General features: G+C 43.2%; 1 protein-coding gene across 1 annotated transcript in view; it reads right to left on the bottom strand.

Annotated features, from left to right (window-relative positions):
• Positions 1-1,570: 1,570 nt before the first annotated feature.
• Positions 1,571-18,263, bottom strand: part of LOC146177983 (dermonecrotic toxin SPH-like) — a 31,055-nt gene continuing 14,362 nt past the window's right edge. Inside the window, exons 4-6 of the mRNA XM_084581873.1 lie at positions 12,554-12,679; positions 9,321-9,561; positions 1,571-2,285 (exon numbers count right to left, since the gene is read on the bottom strand). Coding sequence (XP_084437999.1) covers positions 2,159-2,285; positions 9,321-9,561; positions 12,554-12,679 — 494 coding nt within the window. The 3' untranslated portion in view covers positions 1,571-2,158. The remainder of the gene's footprint in view (positions 2,286-9,320; positions 9,562-12,553; positions 12,680-18,263) is intronic.

Here is an 18,263-nt window from a genome sequence, read left to right as displayed (position 1 = left end):
CGGGTTTGATCGCCACCTCACAAGAGCTGCCCGAGTCTAAGTCCCGCCAACTTCGGGATGTCATACGGTCTTGTGACGGCACACAACTATCGATCAATCTATGTCCGGCCTTTTACCTGCCAGCTAGCGCTTGCTAGAGGCATCCTTGTATATGCTTGGTCACAACACCGATGCCACATTTTCTGCAGAATACGGTTGTTAAAAATTATATTCTGGCTGTTTTCTTGGGCTTGTTTTGCATTATGCATAGTTTGTACTTTGCAGACAAGAAAAGTCTGCAGTTTCCCTGTTCATGTATGTGAGACATACCGAGGCTGATACTTAACCAGCCAAAGGACGAGACACAGGAAAGAAGAGGACAGGACAAGGCTGGACTTGCAACTGAATGTTTAATGATCAGAAGAAAACGACGAAGACTCTTTCCGAAAAGCACGCGCACAACCCAACCGGTGAAATGGCAGGAAATTGGGAAGAGATGAAGAAAATTCAAACCCAATTCAAAGTCAAGGCCTAATCAACGACTTTTCTTATAGATCAAATTCCTTACAATGAAGGCTAACCGACGCCTTAGCCACGCACTTGTCCTCGGCTTTAGCTATGTAAAATGCTTCAACCAACTCTCTATAGAGTTGATGACCATTGCTGTAAACTACACCCGTATTATTGAAATCAGGCGCACAAAGGGACGGGTCATGCTCCGACTTACACTCTCGGGATTGCTCATGTAGCGACAGATTAGAACTCTCCTTCCCTCTCAGAGAATTAGAGTGCTCCGTCAGGCGCACATTTAGACATCTGCCTGTCTGCCCGTAGTAGCAACGGCCACAATTGAGCGGAACGCAAGGTACGTCGTTGACGTATTTACAGCGAGGAGCCTTGTGCGCAAGAGTTAAAAAGGGGCTCGACAGTGTAGCTCGTGATAGTTTTCGTTGTGCATAAGAAAAAGTTCACCACCTGCAGAAAGAATGTGGTCTACCACATTCCGCTTTGATAACTGTTATGTTGAAAGGTTGACCTTGGATCTGAAGTGAAATCATTCGGTCGTTTTTGGGGGGGTACCATAGCACTGCTTTGCCCATTCTTCTGCTTACTATGTGCACTAAATGTAAGCTTCTTATTCCTGCCATGCTCGGAAAACATTGATGTCCTTTCCTGTATGAATTAGTTGAAGTTATTTCATAAAGTAATGTTGTAAAATATGGCCTCAACTTTGTACTTGTTCACTTCCCTAAGTAGTGGAGGGAACGTTGAAGTAACCTACTAATATGGCTCCGTTATAAAGGTAGGTATAAAATGTGAAGTGTGAACGTTACGTTTGGTTTAAGGTATACAGATCACATTGTGGCTGTAAAGTGAAATGTGTTGACGGCAACAACTTCATGAGTGATTTTAGGATCGATTCCATGCATTGACACGCCACTCTGAACCACAACAGCAGCACATCCAAAGAGCATGCTTGCTCGTTGAAACTTCTTGTGTACGCGGCATCAGCAGTTCCACACTGCTTTGAAACGAAGCGTGCAGTGCACTTTTCCGACACTTTTGAAACCATGGATAGTATTATAGAATATTTATTGCTTCATTATGTCTGACATCATAAGCACATCAGACCGTTCACTTGAGCTTGGTTGTTTTGCAGAATACGTGCGCACTGCGTCAGTGACCTATTTTCGCGACTTGAATTCATTCGATTAGCGAAAATGACCAGCTTCACAATCTTCAAATGATGACTTATATTATTTGATTAGTACTGAATAATGGGAAGAAATGCATTTTGCGGGGTTCAAATATGTCCGGAATATAACATTTCTTGCCACTTTTCTTTTATCGTACCATATTAGATTTAGTAGTAGTGCCACAATTGTTGCCGATATATCCTATTGTAAACTTTGCTCATTACGTAGTCACCTATTGAGCCCATGCCTAGCTATTGACATAATTTTTGGTGGGGGAAATAACCGATTTACTTGCGGGAAAACAAACATTATAAATGAGTATGCCATGACATTTGATGTTATGGGGAGGAGGTTCCACCAGCTATGCTGATGAAAAAACTGGCGAACGGACGTACACTTTGTACAAACTGTCATTCCTCGGGATTAAAACATGAAAAACGAGAGGCAGCAACGTATCTCCCGCAGGTTATGTCTTAGTTCTCTTAGGATAGACGTTTCCAGGGATCATCCCTTCTTTTTGCGAACCTAAGCCTACTCACAAATTCTTGTTCCATGAGGACTTTAAAAACATTCCTAGGATAATTCGTAACAATTCCATCGATGTCATGCCTGAAAAAGAGGAAAGGCAAAAACGCAGGATTATTGTTTTTTCCTGTACATAAATTATTTTAGCAAAGCAATTATGTTATGTTAAAAATATAAACACAAGTATTTGCGCGCTTCACCATCATATCAACATAAATTTGCGGCCCAAACACATGAGTCATCACGAACACACATACTTTTTTCTAGACTACACTGCCTTAATCCTGTTTAGAAAATAGGCTTTCTTTCCCAACATACTTGGCTGTGTCGGTGTCGCCAAATACACTGATATATCTGCGCTCCTAAAAACAGCATTTATTAGTGTTCGCTGACCCCCGTGGAGTGCTTACACACTTGCTCGCTGACAGCATTTTGGCGCACAATCAAAGGGAATACCAGTAGTCCTCCACGTCATTTCTTGTTCCCTTAGTAAACAAGCGCGTACAGCTTTTTGTTTGAAGTGGAACGCAGCTACCACATCTTGTTATTGAGGGGAAGAGAACACTGAGTAGCGGAGGTTAGCGGTGGGACGTAGTGGGAGTATGCAACTTCACGACAGTGACGGCCATTTCGTCGTTCTTGAAACAATTGAAAGGTTCCAAGTGCATCGAATTATCTAATCACGCTATCATTTCCTACTCCCGTTTGCACTACTGAAGCAGTGCATTGAACCAAAAAAATTGGTCCCGTGACATCATTTGAATACCCCCTATACAGGCAAGATTTGTGAGCCCTGCGATAACACTACGCCTTTGATGGAGTCCAATGAATGCTTAGGCTTTCTATCGATAACTGCATCAATGGCGCGGTTTTCATCACGCAATGCAGCACGCCCCTGAAAAGCAGTATTATCTTGCTGAAGCTGGAGCTTTTTGGAGATTCATGCTCACTAAAAGGTGCTTCCTTTTTCAGCGATAATAAGATTGATTTTTCAACTTTAGTATGACCTCAATCTGTAAACATCGCTTCTCAGAGGAGTGCAAAATCTTTTTATAAGCATCATTCGCCGAGGGAATGATAACTGTCGAACATTTTAAAGCTTACGTCTAGAATATTGATAAAGGGTGTGCTATGTCTGAGGTCTGGTATAGAGCTGATAGAGGAATTGTTGCTTAGCATTTTAACGTCATTATTCTGACTTTAGGGAAAATACGCAAAATCTCAATTTGATGGAAGAGATGAGGTGCCCTCCCCCTAACCGGGAAGAGGAAGGAAAAGAAGAGGGCGAGATAGGTGGGTCAATTAAACAGCTGAAGAGGCTGACCACTCGAAACGGGAAGCAAGGCCCAGGCGACAAGGTTAAAGAAAGCACTGCATTTTAAAGAGGAAGCTTGTCTTGATAATGTTCGCGATTTCGAGGCAGTTGGAAATGGGTGCAAAACATCTCCTTAGGCCCTGTCTCGTTAATTAAATATTCAGGAGTAAAAGAACGATTTGTGAGGTAGAGGATGACAAAATGTCGCTGCGCGCCGAGTTTGTTGAATGTGGAGTTATTAATTAGAGAGAAAGGCCAATTAGATGTCCAAATAGCGTTGTACGTGCTAATTGCGTATGGACATCATCGAAATCGTGGCAAAAAAACAAAACAAAAACGTTGGATTATCATTAACCAATAATTAGGACATTTGCTGAACACCGGGTCAAAAAGGGCTGCACTCTTGGTGACGTCACGCCATGGTGACCGTCGTCGCTGGCTTCATTACGCATTCTATTCGCAGCGTGACGTTATGGGAGAGGGCGACGGCATGATGACGTCTTCGGGAGAGAGCGGTGGCGCGAAGAAAAAAAACCTAGAAAGTTCGTGCGCTTCGCCTCCGCTTCAGGCGCTTGCGGTTTGTGTCAGTCGTTGCCTTGCCGTCAAACATATTGACAGAACGTATTGACAGTTCGTCTAGTGTCGCAACAACAGGGCACAATGGCAACAACAAGCAATTGCAACTTTAGGCTCGCTTAATTTAGATACCGTCATGCTATAATCGCGGTTCTCCTGGTTTCTCTAGAAAAGTATATTTGCACACGTAAGCAAGTTAAAAGAATCAAAATGTTTCAACACGAATGACTATTCTGAAGGAACATCTAGAAGGTGTAAGCTACTCAAGGAATCTGTATTCACTGAGAAAAAATTTGCGCTAAGGAAACTTTATAGACGACAAACTCATAGTTGATAATAGACATATATATGGATTGATGCTACAAGGAAACGGATTCTCCGCCGGGCACCGACGCCTCAGACTGACGCATTACTTCTAAGGTCACCGACCTCCTCCTTTCATTATTCTAAGTAACAATACGGAAATCACAGTTAATAGAACTGAAGCCCTTGAAATAGCTTTACTTACGCACACCCTGCAAGTAGCCATCGTAACTAAAAACTTGCTATGCATTGCATGGCAGGGGCACGGCATCTATGCATGGCAAGGGGGAGTGGAAGGGGCGGACGTCGGCGCAGTGCTGCCGAGAAGAAACATTACGCCTACACTCATAGACCAGACTGAAAGCGATGAAAGTTTGTTCCTGAAGATAATCTACCAAAGCCGCCCTTTCATACTTAGGCGCATTCTTTCAACTTCCAAAATCGGACCCTGGTTGCCTGCGCCAGCTGCGCACCATGTGTCTTTGTTCGGCAAGAACAACATATATCTTGCCATGACTTCAATACTACTAGAATTGATTTGCACAATAAAAATCTGAAATCCACTTTTGAGCCAGACTTTCTTTGCAATGTGTTTACGCATAACCTGAAACAAATTGTCATGCAGCCCACTACCCTAAGAGGCTCTGCCAATTCTATATTAACCTCGAAACCTCGTGTTTATAAACAATTTTGTTAGTGCAGAGTTCATGAGGGAATTGGACCACAAAATTGTGGCTGTATATTTCCTTCTACCAAAAAAAGTACTTAGAAGGATGCAATCAAACATGCATAAAATACTGTTCAAATGCAAGGAAAGAATCTGAACTCGAATACTTTGGAACAGGTTTGGAACAGGTTTCAGCAAAAAAATGTGTCAAAAGTATTTCACAAATTCAAGGAACGCTGCCACGACTGGATTCAAAACTTTATTTCAAACAAAAATACACCTGAAGAAGATAAATCCTTACATCAGCCGATATATTATCGACATAAAGAAACGTATTAAGTGCCTCAAAGAAATTGGTCTCCAAAGTAAAAAAAACATAGGAACACTAATGATGGATTTATCTACTAACATGTGGCTGGTCAGAGAGGTTTACTTAAGTAAATCATATAATGGAGATTTAAAATACAAATGCAGCTTTTACTCCATGCCAGAACCGTTTCAGAAACATTTTAAATGGCTGCGCAAATAATTACAGCCAATCAAACCTTTAGTTCAGTAGTAGAAAACTGCTGTCGAAATGACGTGATATATCAATTTCAGCAAGACTTTCGATAAAGCTGCTCACAGCAAACTACTTCTGAAGCTTGAGAGCACTGGAGTGCCAGCGCCATTAATAAATTGGATCGCTGCTTGCCTAAAACAGAAAACACAGCGTGTAGAGATTGACGGATATTCTTCCCCACCACTTATTAGTTGCAGTGTGCCCCAACATAGTGTGATCTTTTATCGTTTTTGGTATATATAAACGACTAGGTTTCTTTTATAAAAATGTTATGTCATCCAATTTGCCTGTGATTGTACGTTATTTAGGAAAAGGCACTGTTGTTGAGACCAATTGCACGGCTAAATACAACCTTAGGCGATGTTGCCTGTTGGTGTAACAAATGGGAATCTAATTTAACGTTGGCAAACAGTATTCATGCTCATTACAAAACAGAAGATGCCTTTGAACTTTACACTCTAAATAATATGCCTGCGACTGCAGTAAAAACATACGCGTGTATAGGCGTTGTTATTAATAAGCAGCCAACTGATGTGACAATACCTGCTTTGTAAATAAATGCACAATGAAAAAACAACAACAATAATAACCGGTTTTTAAGACAAGTTAAAAGGTGCGCCGAGCAGCCTGAAAAAAAAAAAGAAAAGCTTATGAATCTGTTAATCGGCCAAAGCTTAAATACGTTGAATGGGTGTGAGACTAACACCAAAAAGACATCGCACGGGTAGAAAATGTTTAAAGGCGAGCTGTCTGCTTTATTTGTAACAAAGGCCGAAATTCTGATTCTTCGTAGCTTCTCATAACAAACCAAAAGAAAAGAGCTCTGTACCCGGTGAAAGATAGTAAAATTAGGAGTTTTACGCTTCTGAAGGACGGAAACGGCAGAATCTCGGCAACAATTTAGGCTATACCTTCGTTAACTCGAAAAAGAAGACACTTAAAGTTATGGCTTATCGCCCCAATTTAGCAGAAGCGACATCCACGGAATTTCTCATTTTCCCAGGAACAATCAATGATTAGAATTCACTGGCCGTGGAGGTATTTATCATTAAAAAATTCGAAATTGGCACTGACAATACAGACACCGCTCTCCTCGGCGATCGCCGAACCTCTCTTGTCTACTTCGTCGCCCGTGTGAATGCGGGAGCGAGGGAGGGTGTTCCGCCGGCCGGCGTTGCGCTCGCAGGCCCTCTCCGAAAGGCTCCCCCGTGTGAATACCTCTTTAAGAGAGTCTTCAACCAGCTGTATTTCGCTATATGTTTGCTAAAGAGATGAAATTAAAATGGCTTATACATGTCCGAAGTCATGCTTCAATGTTATGTGCATTAATGATATAATTCTACTGTCTTATCTTTTTCTCCGATTTTGCCCAACCTGCTCGGACCAAAAAGGTATGCATTATCATGTAAATAAAAACACTAAATGTTCTGCTGCGAGTGCCTCATTCTCGATGCATTGGGTTGATGCTGATAGGAGTGGAGGGAAATTCATGTTGTATTCTGTGACCAACGCTTTAGAAAACGAACATGCCCTATCTGCCAAATAAACGCCCCCTTCGGCGCAAAGAGGTAAAGAAATAGTTCTTACAGAGACTTTCCAGAGCTCCATCCTACGAAAGCCCGAAGAAGCTAACCACTCAAAACGTGTAGTCTAATGCGGCTTGAAGGCGACTGCTTCAGGGAAGACTACTGGGATTTCAGTGCCATAACGTCGTTTGCTTTCGCGACCACACTGGAACAAATGCATGCCTTAAATAGTCCCAGGTCTCTATACTTCATTGTCATGCTTGTTGTACACTAAGCAGCTGTCACGTCAGGAAACATTTCTTGGTCCACTACCTCGTAACGAACTTGGCACGCTTCAAATCTCGCCGAACTGCATTTCACTAATAATCGTTTTATATTAAATTCATTTCTTTCTCAACCATATGATGCTGCATCCGGCGACACAGGTAATATGAAAATGAACCACTTTAACTACCAAAGAACGCTCCGATGAAATCAACTACTTAAGCTCGTATCAGACCTACACCATAGTGTCGGAAAGCTGCCAATGCTATTGAATAAAGGGGCCTTACGATGTATCTGACAAGTCCGACTAGATTTATTGTGACTGATACTGCCTGGGAAAAGAAAGTTTCGCGAGCATGGTTTTTACGGCCTTGCCCGAGTAAAGAAGTTATTAGTAAGCTGATCCTCTGTTGCGCCCCAACTAAACCGGCCGTGTACGTCACTAGTCATCGGAGTTCTACACCTTCTGTAGTTTTCGTCAACATTTATTTTCTTTACAAAGCTGCAGAAGCATGGATATCATCGGCGACACACCGACTAGGGCGGTCGTGTCATTAGTCATTTTATTTCACCGTGAAAATTCTGCTGAAATAAAAGATAATCAAACCGAAATCAAAATGAAAGAAAATATAAATGCATACTTCCTTAACACGCTTTCTCTGAAGCACCAAATACGCAGGATAAAACAGAAAGGTAAAAAACAGCTGGCAATATTTTTGTAGCGGCGAAAACTGAGGTGCGCCAACATCTTATTTTTTTTTTCATATCCCTAACTTCCGTTCTAACCAATTTCGTGCTAACTTTTCTTATCAAATGTAAACAATTTGATTAACTCAGTTTTATAATATCTAAGTGTAAATAACTATTTCACTGAAGTACTTCTCGCAAAACACGCGGCTGCCTGGAGCCATGCAATTATTATAAGCACTTCAAGCAGCCTTGGGATGGGCCGTCGGGAAGTGCTGTTTCTCCAGATACCCATGTGAGTAATATGTGGGCGTCGCTATAAGGTAAACGTCATCTACTGTCAATAATGAACGTGTTCTTTAGGCGTATAGGTTCACGCTTCGGGCAATAAAAGCGTCTGAAAATGTCTGCTCTTAAACAGGTTCTTCCAATAGATGCACAGCAAAACCAATAAATACCAAAATAGGAAGAGATCGCAAAGTATTGCATGTATAGATAACTAGGATATTGATGCACAATTTCGATACAAGCTAGACAGTGAAACAGCAGTTTACAATGCATTTGAATTAGTCATTCTGTATCCTAAGATGTGTTCTCCTGTTGCCAGAACACAATATATTTACTTGGTAAAATTAAGATACAATAGGTTTTCACAACGCCTTCTTGCACGCCTTGTCATATTCACCGCTAGGGTTTGTGTGCAGGTATATAGGCTTTGCCGAATAGCAGTGATACGGCCTGTAGCTGCAAATTTCTGCCTTCCATAGTTCTGTGCTCATTTATTCAAGCATTTTCACTGCGCTGGCGCTACCAGCAAGGGTCAAAGGCTGCGCAGACGCCCTATAGTTGAACGTCTGAATAGTGAACAAAACTCGACGTTAGGATTACCACATGTTTCTACATCGTTTCATATATTGAATGAGTTGTGAACACTGAGGTTCAATTTACCTTCAATATAACTTTTTAAACGCCACTGTGTTTGTTTAATATTGCCATTATATTGAGATATATTCTGGCTTGACGTCTGCGTGCTGAAATGCATTCTTCGGTAAAACATAACAGCGATGCCCTTTATTTTAAACTCTTTCGCCTACCTGTTAATTTACCTTTCAGAATCAGTTAAGCAGCCTATGACCTTGTGCCCAGAAAAGAGCAGCCCCGTTGCGTCTTCAGAGCCGCTTATGCTTAACGGACGATCACGACAGGAAAGAACTGGCACCTCAAAAATCGACGGATCGTGAAGGCGTTGTCGGCCGTCCAGACGTACGCCTTGTCCACGTAATTTTGATCCGAAAGGTCGTACGATCGTCGAGCAGTGATGAAGGACATCCTGAACGTCGGGTAGAGGTTGATTAAGAGGTTGTTTGCACCGTCCCCTTGCCAGCGATGGCGAGCCACGCCGAGTTCGTTGTACATGCTCGCAATCGTAGACAGGAGATTGGTCCCGCTTACGTCCAAGCCTGCGTAAGAGGAGGGGAGAAGATCGCAGACTGTAGAGAATTGCATGCGAGAGCGCGATTTTACTCCATATCACTAGACGTGCAGCCAGCCTCCAACGCAGCCCTCCACTCCCCAAACCAGGCAATATCGACGATTGTACAAAGCACTCGTTACTCAGCACCTAGTGAGTAAAGTGTTGCTCATAGCGTGTGAGGTTTAAGGGAAAGGTATTCTTGTGAACGTAAGGTCCGTTTACTATGGCGTATCCTTATAAAGCAGCACTGCTTAGATCAGCAAGAAATGTGAAAATCACGGCTTGGGTTGAACTTTAAGGCACGTAGCTCTGAGCGATGTTTACAGTTATGTTTAAATTTTAAACTCGCGAACAGGTTCATACACTGCAGCGTAGCTCGGTCCCGGTGTAGCACGTCTTTTACCAGCCGCGAAAACACTATAGTGGAGCGTGGGAAAACGTGCCGAACGCTTTGTAAAGCGGTTCTGGTAAGCAGGATTCCATATGGGCAGAAAAGAGCTGCTTACCCTTTTAACCATCCCAGCGATGCGATACGTCATCAATAAAATAAAATTACGTGTGCGACCCCGGCTAGAAAACATGTCTTAAGGGAAGCTGGTCATGTAAGGAGACAAGTCGATTAACCAAAATACACTGAGGTCCCTAGGGAACAAACACATGACAAGAGTGGGAACTGTAGATACCGGAACTTAAGGCCACCATCACCTACTAATATGCGAAACAGTGGCTAGCCAGGTTTTTAGAGATAGGAATGGCGATAACAGGGAAGCTGAACATACACATCGACGCTGAAATAAAAAATTAAAGCCAGTATTAGAGCCCCAATATAAGGGACAGAATACATGCCACCTACCCAGGGGCTGAATTTTACACGTCGAATTGCTAGCCTTGCTGGAGCCGTCAACAGGATTACGAGGGCCATAAGAAATAGGATTGGAGAACAGGATACTCTGACACACTCATACGCAGCTACTGCAGCGCTACTGCCTCCAGCGACAGACGACGTGGTGAATAACTATATCAGGAGAAGGTTGAAATGAATAAATTTCGGTGGAAAGTTTTCAGATTGTATTGACTTTGGGATATACTGGCACGGACGGGGGAATTGCTGCCGCAGAAGTGTATGGAGTCGGAAAAAAAAATACAACACCCCATACCCTAACTTTCTGCCAACCCTACTGACTTAAATCTCCGGCAAAATTCTCACTGAAGACTCTCCTGGCACAGCAGTCATGCACTACGTCCGTAGCAGCGTTAAATACGAAGGCAAGTGTAGGTTATTAGATGCAACGCCAAAGTCGATTATTCCTTCGCTAGAAATCTTTGTAAACAAAATAATGGGAAGCTCAGCTGGAAAACATTGTCAGCAATGAGCGATAACTGCGCGTAATACTTCACAAGTAGTTTTTCGTTTGACACGTAACGACCAAAATAGAACACATGAACCCAATGGAAGATACTAGGTTCAACACACCTAAAACATCTTGTACATGCTTTCGCAAAGAACGCACAAAATTGAGCAAATTTGGCATGACGTCATGTCCGCTCTAGCACACCAGATACGATCGAGCATCGCAACACAACTTTCCCTTGCGGCATATGAAAAAGAGAGTGACCTGCTCTGAGTTGTGCAAGAGCAATTTAATTGCAACGCACAATTTTGAAGATCGTGATAGAGACGGAAGTTGCTTCTTCAAATACACCACCATTTATCTTACTTTTCCATTCCCAGAACCGTGGCCAATAGCAATCTCTTGTTCAGATATTTATATTGCGGGTTCAATGGGTATATTCCACCCTCTTGAACATAGTTCCTCTGTATCTAGTTCATAGTCCTTGAACTATCTCTGAGTGCGGCTGATATTGCGTCGGCTTGTGTTTGAAGCGGTTCTCAAATGTCGCGCGCGAAATAGATTTTAAACCATGAAGTGTATTGTTTTCATATCTTCTATATTTGTGATGTTTCGCCTTCGACGAAAAAGCATGAGAAAGCCAACGTGCCCAATTATTTCAATAACTACTATTTGGAGTTTAATATCTCGGGTGTACGGTTCTTTCCTTACTGTTCGAATTAATTGAGAAATATGAACAAAGACACCCGAATGCTGCAGCAACACTCGCCCGAAACCCATGTGTACGAGTCTGTCCAGATTTTTGGGATGCGCGGAATTTTATTTTGACTGAGTGGATGCGAAGAAAGCAGTGGTCATGCCGGAGAGTGAAGGGGGAATAACCTAACCGTGCCCTTCTCTTCATCCCCACTTGGTCTTGTGGGTAAACGCAGAGGTTGTTTGAGGGCACTAGACAAATTGCGATGTGCATTCACGCTAGGTGGTTGTGGATTCTTGCTTCTGGTATTACGTTCCGCCTAGCTAGGCAACTGTATTTGTTTTTTGCAGCAAGACAAAAATTTGTTGCTAATATAGCCACAGGATCTCTTAGCCATGCGGCATTGCTACTGCAGATGTTCATACCAAACATATCTTCTCTATACAATCTGCCAACATCTATGGTTAAATACCGAAAGTAATATCGTAATATCAAAAATGCGTTATTCGAATCGGTGTGCCCTGCACAGAATATGAGTGACAGTTCTCTCAGGCAAGCATATGAAGTTATTCTCCCAAAAATTCGTTATAAGGTCTTTCTTTCTACCATAGTATGTGGAGGAGCTTTCCGAGACAAAAAGAGAGCACCCATAGCGCCTTCGCTGCATAAAGGCATCGACACTAGCTTCTAGTTCACACCAGCAATCAATGTAATTTCAAAATGCCCCAGCTTTGTCATAAGGGACAAATGAATTGAATAAATTGGCCCCAGCTGCTAATTTTTTTTTTCGTTTAGAGTGTGATTTACTGTTCCACATACCCTTATTTTAAGTTTATTGATATACTTCTTTCCTCCTCAAAGTTGTTATAATTAAAATAGAAAAGAATCAGTTGTGCAAAGAAGCTGAAAAAGCAAAATGTTATTCTTACCCACGTGGTCAATAAAATCAGAGCTGTTATCATGCGACGCCAGTGTATGCAGTGCCCCTCTGAAGACTTTCTTGTCAGTCGTCGTGTAGATCGACAGCAGCACATTCACCATGCGACTTGAAGGAACTGCAAAAATGGTACACAAAAAATTCGTCAGCTCGCAACCTTAGTGCAGTGGTAAAGATGCCCGAAAACTGTGCCGGAGTACCCGGGTTCGATCTCAACCGCTGGCGGCTGTGTTTCGATGAAGGGAATGAAGAGGCGCCTGTGGGCTGTGCGATGTCAGTTCACGTTAAACATCTCGAGGTAATCGTAATTACTCCGGAACCCTCCACTACCGGCACCCCTTTTTCTCTTTCTGCTTTCACTTTAATCTTCCTCCCTTTCCTTATAGCGCGGTTAAGTTGTCCACAGAAACAGGTGTGACAGATACTGCGCCTTTAATGTGATCCAATTATTATTATAAAAGATCAAAAACGTTAGGTGATCGAATGGACTGCAACTGCCGAGCAACGCGCAGCGTTTTATGTAGTAACGCCATGAGAGGGAGAACGAGAGATGTGGGTGATTGCGCAGCGCCCTCTGGCAATCATCAAGGGGACACACAGCGGACAGTTGCACACAACGCGGTTGCGCGACGCCCTTTTTCTCCCTTTCATTATTTTCTCGAATGTTCCCCTCGCATCCCACGGTCTACTAGATATCACATGAGAACTCGCAGGCTGAGGCTGTATATGAACAACACAGGTAGGCTTCAGCTGAAGCTAAGCGCAGAGCCACCCTCTTATTGGGGTCTAACACATACTTAACACATCTTCCCCACTCTAAAAGAAAAGCAAGGTCGCCTGGAATTAGCTGCGGAAGGAACGTAAAGGAGACTCGTTTTCAGCGTAAATACTAGCTGCAACACTTCATCACTTGCATCTGCATGATATAATGCTCAACCTATCGAAGGTGATCAGTGAGATACAGCTGTTCATGAACACAAGACTTAAAGCACATTGAGAATAATCTTCCAAGCATTTCCGGTAAAATTTAGCCAACCCGATATAAACTTGGTTAACTTAATTATTTTCCTATTAGACTTTATTCCACAAAAGAAAAAAAAAACGCACTGAGAGACGCGTAGTACAATATAGAGTACAAAAGACTACAATCATTGCGAACAGCATGAAGGCAAACTTGAAGCCTATGAAGGTTAACCCTATTGAAGCCGTGATCGTCTCACAGTGTGGCGACTATAGTGGATCCACGCTCGTGAGCTCCAAAGAGCGATGAGAGGATTGTTACAGCCGTAAATGCACTACGAGGCAGCAATAACAAAAATTGGGACAATCTCATCATCATCATCATCATCATCATCAGCCTGACTATACCCACTGCAGGGCAATGGCCTCTCCCATATTTCTCCAATTAACCTGATTCTGTGCTAGCTGCATCCGCTTGACCCCTGCGAACTTCTTAATCTCATCCGCCCACCTAACTTTCTGCCGCCCCCTGCTACGCTTTCCTTCCATTGGAATCCAGTTTGTTATCCTAAGCGACCATCGGTTATCCTCTCTTCGCACTACATGTCCTTCCCATGACCATCTCTTCTTAATTTTCACTACAATGCCGGTAACCTGAGTTATTTCTCTGACCCACTCTGCACGATTCCTATCTCTTAATGTTACCCCTACCATTTTTCGTTCCATAGCCCTCTGCGTTGTCCTCAACTTAAGTAGAATCCTTTTCGTTAGCCTCCACGTTTCAGCCCCATAGGTGAGTACAGGTATTATGCAACTGTTGTATACTTTCCTCTTGAGCGATACCGGTAAGCTGCTAGTCATAATCTGAGAGTGCTTGCCAAATGAGCATCATCAAAATCTTATTCTTCTTGTTATTTCCTTTTCATGGTCCGGATCTGCGGTTACTACCTTTCCTAAGTAGACATACTCGCCTACTACTTCCAGTACTTCGCTACCTAATGTAAACTGCTGTTCCTTCCCGAGGCTATTGAACATTACCTTAGTTTTCTGCATATTGATTTTCAAGCCTTCCTTTCTACTTTCCCTGTCTAGGTCATCAATCATTATGTGCAGTTCATCCCCCGAGTTGCTTAGCAAGGCAATGTCATCAGCAAATCGCAGATTACTGCGGTATTCTCCATCTACCCTTATTCCTAACTGCTCCCATTCCAATTATCTGAATATTTCCTCTAAGCAAGCTGTGAATAGTACTGGGGAGATTGTTTCCTTGCCTTGCCTAACACCTTTTTTTATGGGAATTTTGTTACTTTCTTTATGCAGAACTATGGTTGCTGTGCAGCCACTATATATATATTTTCAGCACTTTCACGCACGGCTCATCTACCCCCTGATTTCGCAATGCTTGCATCACCACCGGGGTTTCAACTAAGTCAAATGCTTTTTCGTAATCAATGAATGCTATGTATAAGGGCTGGTTATATTTGGAGCATTTTGCTATCACCTGATTGATGGTATGGATATGATCGATAGTAGAGTACCGTTTCCGAAAACGTGCTTGATCCTTTGCTTGATTACAGTCTAAGGTTGCCCTGATTCTATTAGCGATTACCTTAGTAAATACCTTAGACGTAACAGACAGTAAGCTGATTGGTCTGTAATTTTAAGGTCCTTAGAGACCCCTTTCTTTTGAATGGGGATAATGTTTGCATTCTTCCATGGTTCCGCTACCGTCGCTGATACTAGGCACTGCATATACAGGGTGGCCAGTTTTTCTAGCACGATATCCCCCCCGTCCTTCAGCAAATCCGTAGTTATCTGATCCTCTCCAGCTGATTTCTCCCTTTTCATAGTTTCTAATGCTTTCCTGACCTCGTCCTTCGTCACTGGTGGAACGTCTGACTGTTTTTCCCTACCGCCAATCTCATCACGGTCCTGAATACTTTGGCTACTGTAGAGATCTTTATAGAACTCCTCGGCTACTTTGGCTATCTTGTCCATATTCGTGATGACGTTGACCGTTTTGTCCCTTATCGCATACATCTGGTTTTTGCCTATGCCCAATTTCTTCTTTACCGCTTTAAGGCTTCATCCGTTCTTCACAGTATGCTCAGCTTTCTCCATGTTATACTTCCTTATATCGGCCACCTTGCTCTTATTGATTAGCTTTGATATCTCGGCCAATTCGATCTTGTCTGTTGGAAAGGAAGCTTTCATACTCTGGCGTTTCTTAATCAAATCTTTCGTCTCCTTAGACAGCTTACCGGTATCCTCTCTAAATATCCTACCGCCTACTTTTACCGCGCACTCAGTAATGATATCTCTGAAATTATTGTTCCTTGGTTCTAGGGTAATGTCGCCATCCGCGGTTAGAGCTGAGTACCTATTCTGTAGCGAGATCTTGAGCTCGTCTGCCCTCCTCCTCACAGCTAATTCGTTGATGGGTTTCTTTCTTAATAGTCTGTTGCGTTCCTTCTAAAGATTCAGGCTAATTCGGGACCTAACCATTCTGTGGTCACTGCATCGCACTTTCCCGATTACCTCTACATCTTGCATAATGGCGGGGGTTGAACATATTATGAAGTCAATTTCATTTTTAGTCTCCCCGTTAGGACTTTTCCATGTCCATTTACGGTTCTTCCGTTTGGTGAAGAAGGTATTCATGATTCGTAAGTTATTGTGCTCTGGAGACTCAACCAGTGACTCCCCCCTGTAATTCCTAGAACCAATGCCATAGTCACCTACTGCCTTGTCTCCAGCCTGCTTTTTCCCTACCATGGCATTGAAGTCGCCAATTAGTACAGTATACTGCTTCTTTACCTTTCGCATTGACGATTCTACATCTTCGTAGAAGCTTGTAGCTTGGGACAATCTAATCGGAATAAAATCCCGGTATGAAACCACAGAATAAAAATTCCCGCTATAAATAGGTTAGGCAAACATAACTGCTGGCCTAAGGTCTGCGAGTGCGACTCTGGATCCAAGTTCCGTGTCTTCGAACCCCATCACATCCATCGTGAGTTATCTTTACCACGCAATATTTGGCTATCAATTCTACCTATCCACCTCTGACGTCAAACCGATTATACCAATGCTGATTTTCCTCACGCTAAACTGAGGACTGAGCCGTCGCCAAACAGTTCTTCGTTCATCGCTGAAGCGGCGACAATGCTGTCGTGTTATTACCCCTCACATCCTCCTCCGGTGGCTACGCTAGGGAGCTCGACCGCTGAACCCCCAATTCGGGTTATATCCCGGCCAAGGCTGGTGCTTTTGGACGGAAGCGAAAAACAAAGCCCCCGTGTATTGCTTGACACCAGTACACGTGAATAACCACAGGTGGTCATATTTCTCACGCCCTCTAGTATGACGTTCCTCATTGCCGGAATTGCTTTGAGACGTTAAATGACCCCTGACACTTTACTTGCGGTAATATTTGATTTTAAGCAATTCATAGAGATGGTCGTAATATCACATTTAAATTCAAAAGATCCATGTGAAACTCGTAATTTAGAAATATTTTTTACTAAATGTTCCTGACAACCTCTCTCAACCCGCCTAGGGCGAGGAATCTCTACGCCTTTTCCCCTGATGACGTAATCGGTGTTTGCTAGGTATGCCCACTCATTGGACCCTCTGTAATGAGGAAAGCGGTTCTGGTCGCAGTAGGGCGACGGCGCAACTTGCTTTCTTTGTTGGTTTTCTTGCGTTGAGTTAAGGGGGGAGATCAAGAGCACCACACTAGATCGCCAATATGTTCAGGGGTAAAGATGCTATCTTAGAAACTTTTGCTCCACAGATAGGAATAGTAGGATAGGCATTGTTCGCGCGCATTTCATATAGTTTTAGTAAATTTTATTTCATGCGATCTTTAAACTATATGGCGATGAACCACTGAAACCTTTATTTGTACTTCTTTTCAAGAGCACCAGCTAGTAGCCTTATTGATAGTAGCGCGACGAACAATCTTTTCCATGCTGGATGTCATGAGATGTCGCATTATCACTTTTTGTGTAGCGTGGAATGCGCTCATAGTATTCCCGAGGGATCGCCGCAAAGCTCACAGTTGCCGCATCGTTCCAGACCTTTACTGGTTCCTTCGCCCGGTTCTGTAGATGGTTCTTTGCCGACATTAAATTGAAAGCTGCCGAATTCTGCGGTGTTTCATAATTCGACAACAGGAGCACGTTTTCTGCTATCGCCGCCACCGTGTAGCTAAATTATGTTGCGGGCGCAAGTCAGCCCAATAGTTTCTTTTCAATACAAAGTTAGTGTCTGTTTATCACCTACCGCGTTCTCTCCACAGCACGTGACAAACTAAATCAAAACAAATTAATGCACTCATGAGCACACAGTGCTCCCTCTTTTTCCATCCTGCCCTCTATTTACCACCTCGCAGGGTGAGTGATGGTGGCGCTGCGGCTGGTTGCCTCTGGCAACGACATTTTCTCTTCCTCTTAGCCTCCACATGGTTTAAATGGTGGCATAGTTGATTCGTGTCCCATGAAAAACCGACGTCGTCTCCGCATCGGCAACGGATGCAGCGACGACAAGTTGCACTTGTTCAAACTCAGATCTTTATTTGGGTAGTGAGGGGCTAGATGTTACGCACCGCGAGACCTGGTGAGGCTCACGGAGCCACAATTTGCTGCTAGTGAAGCGGTAGTCAGCAACTTGGACCAGCCTTGTGCGCGAGTGACCATACTTGGGCATGCGCAGTGGAATGCATGGTGGCGGATTACAGT

The sequence above is a fragment of the Amblyomma maculatum genome, chromosome 10 (assembly GCF_055883805.1).
Source record: "Amblyomma maculatum isolate TAMU_Amacu chromosome 10, ASM5588380v1, whole genome shotgun sequence".
Classification (NCBI taxonomy): domain Eukaryota; kingdom Metazoa; phylum Arthropoda; class Arachnida; order Ixodida; family Ixodidae; genus Amblyomma; species Amblyomma maculatum.
This window is presented reverse-complemented; position numbering and strand designations above follow the sequence as displayed.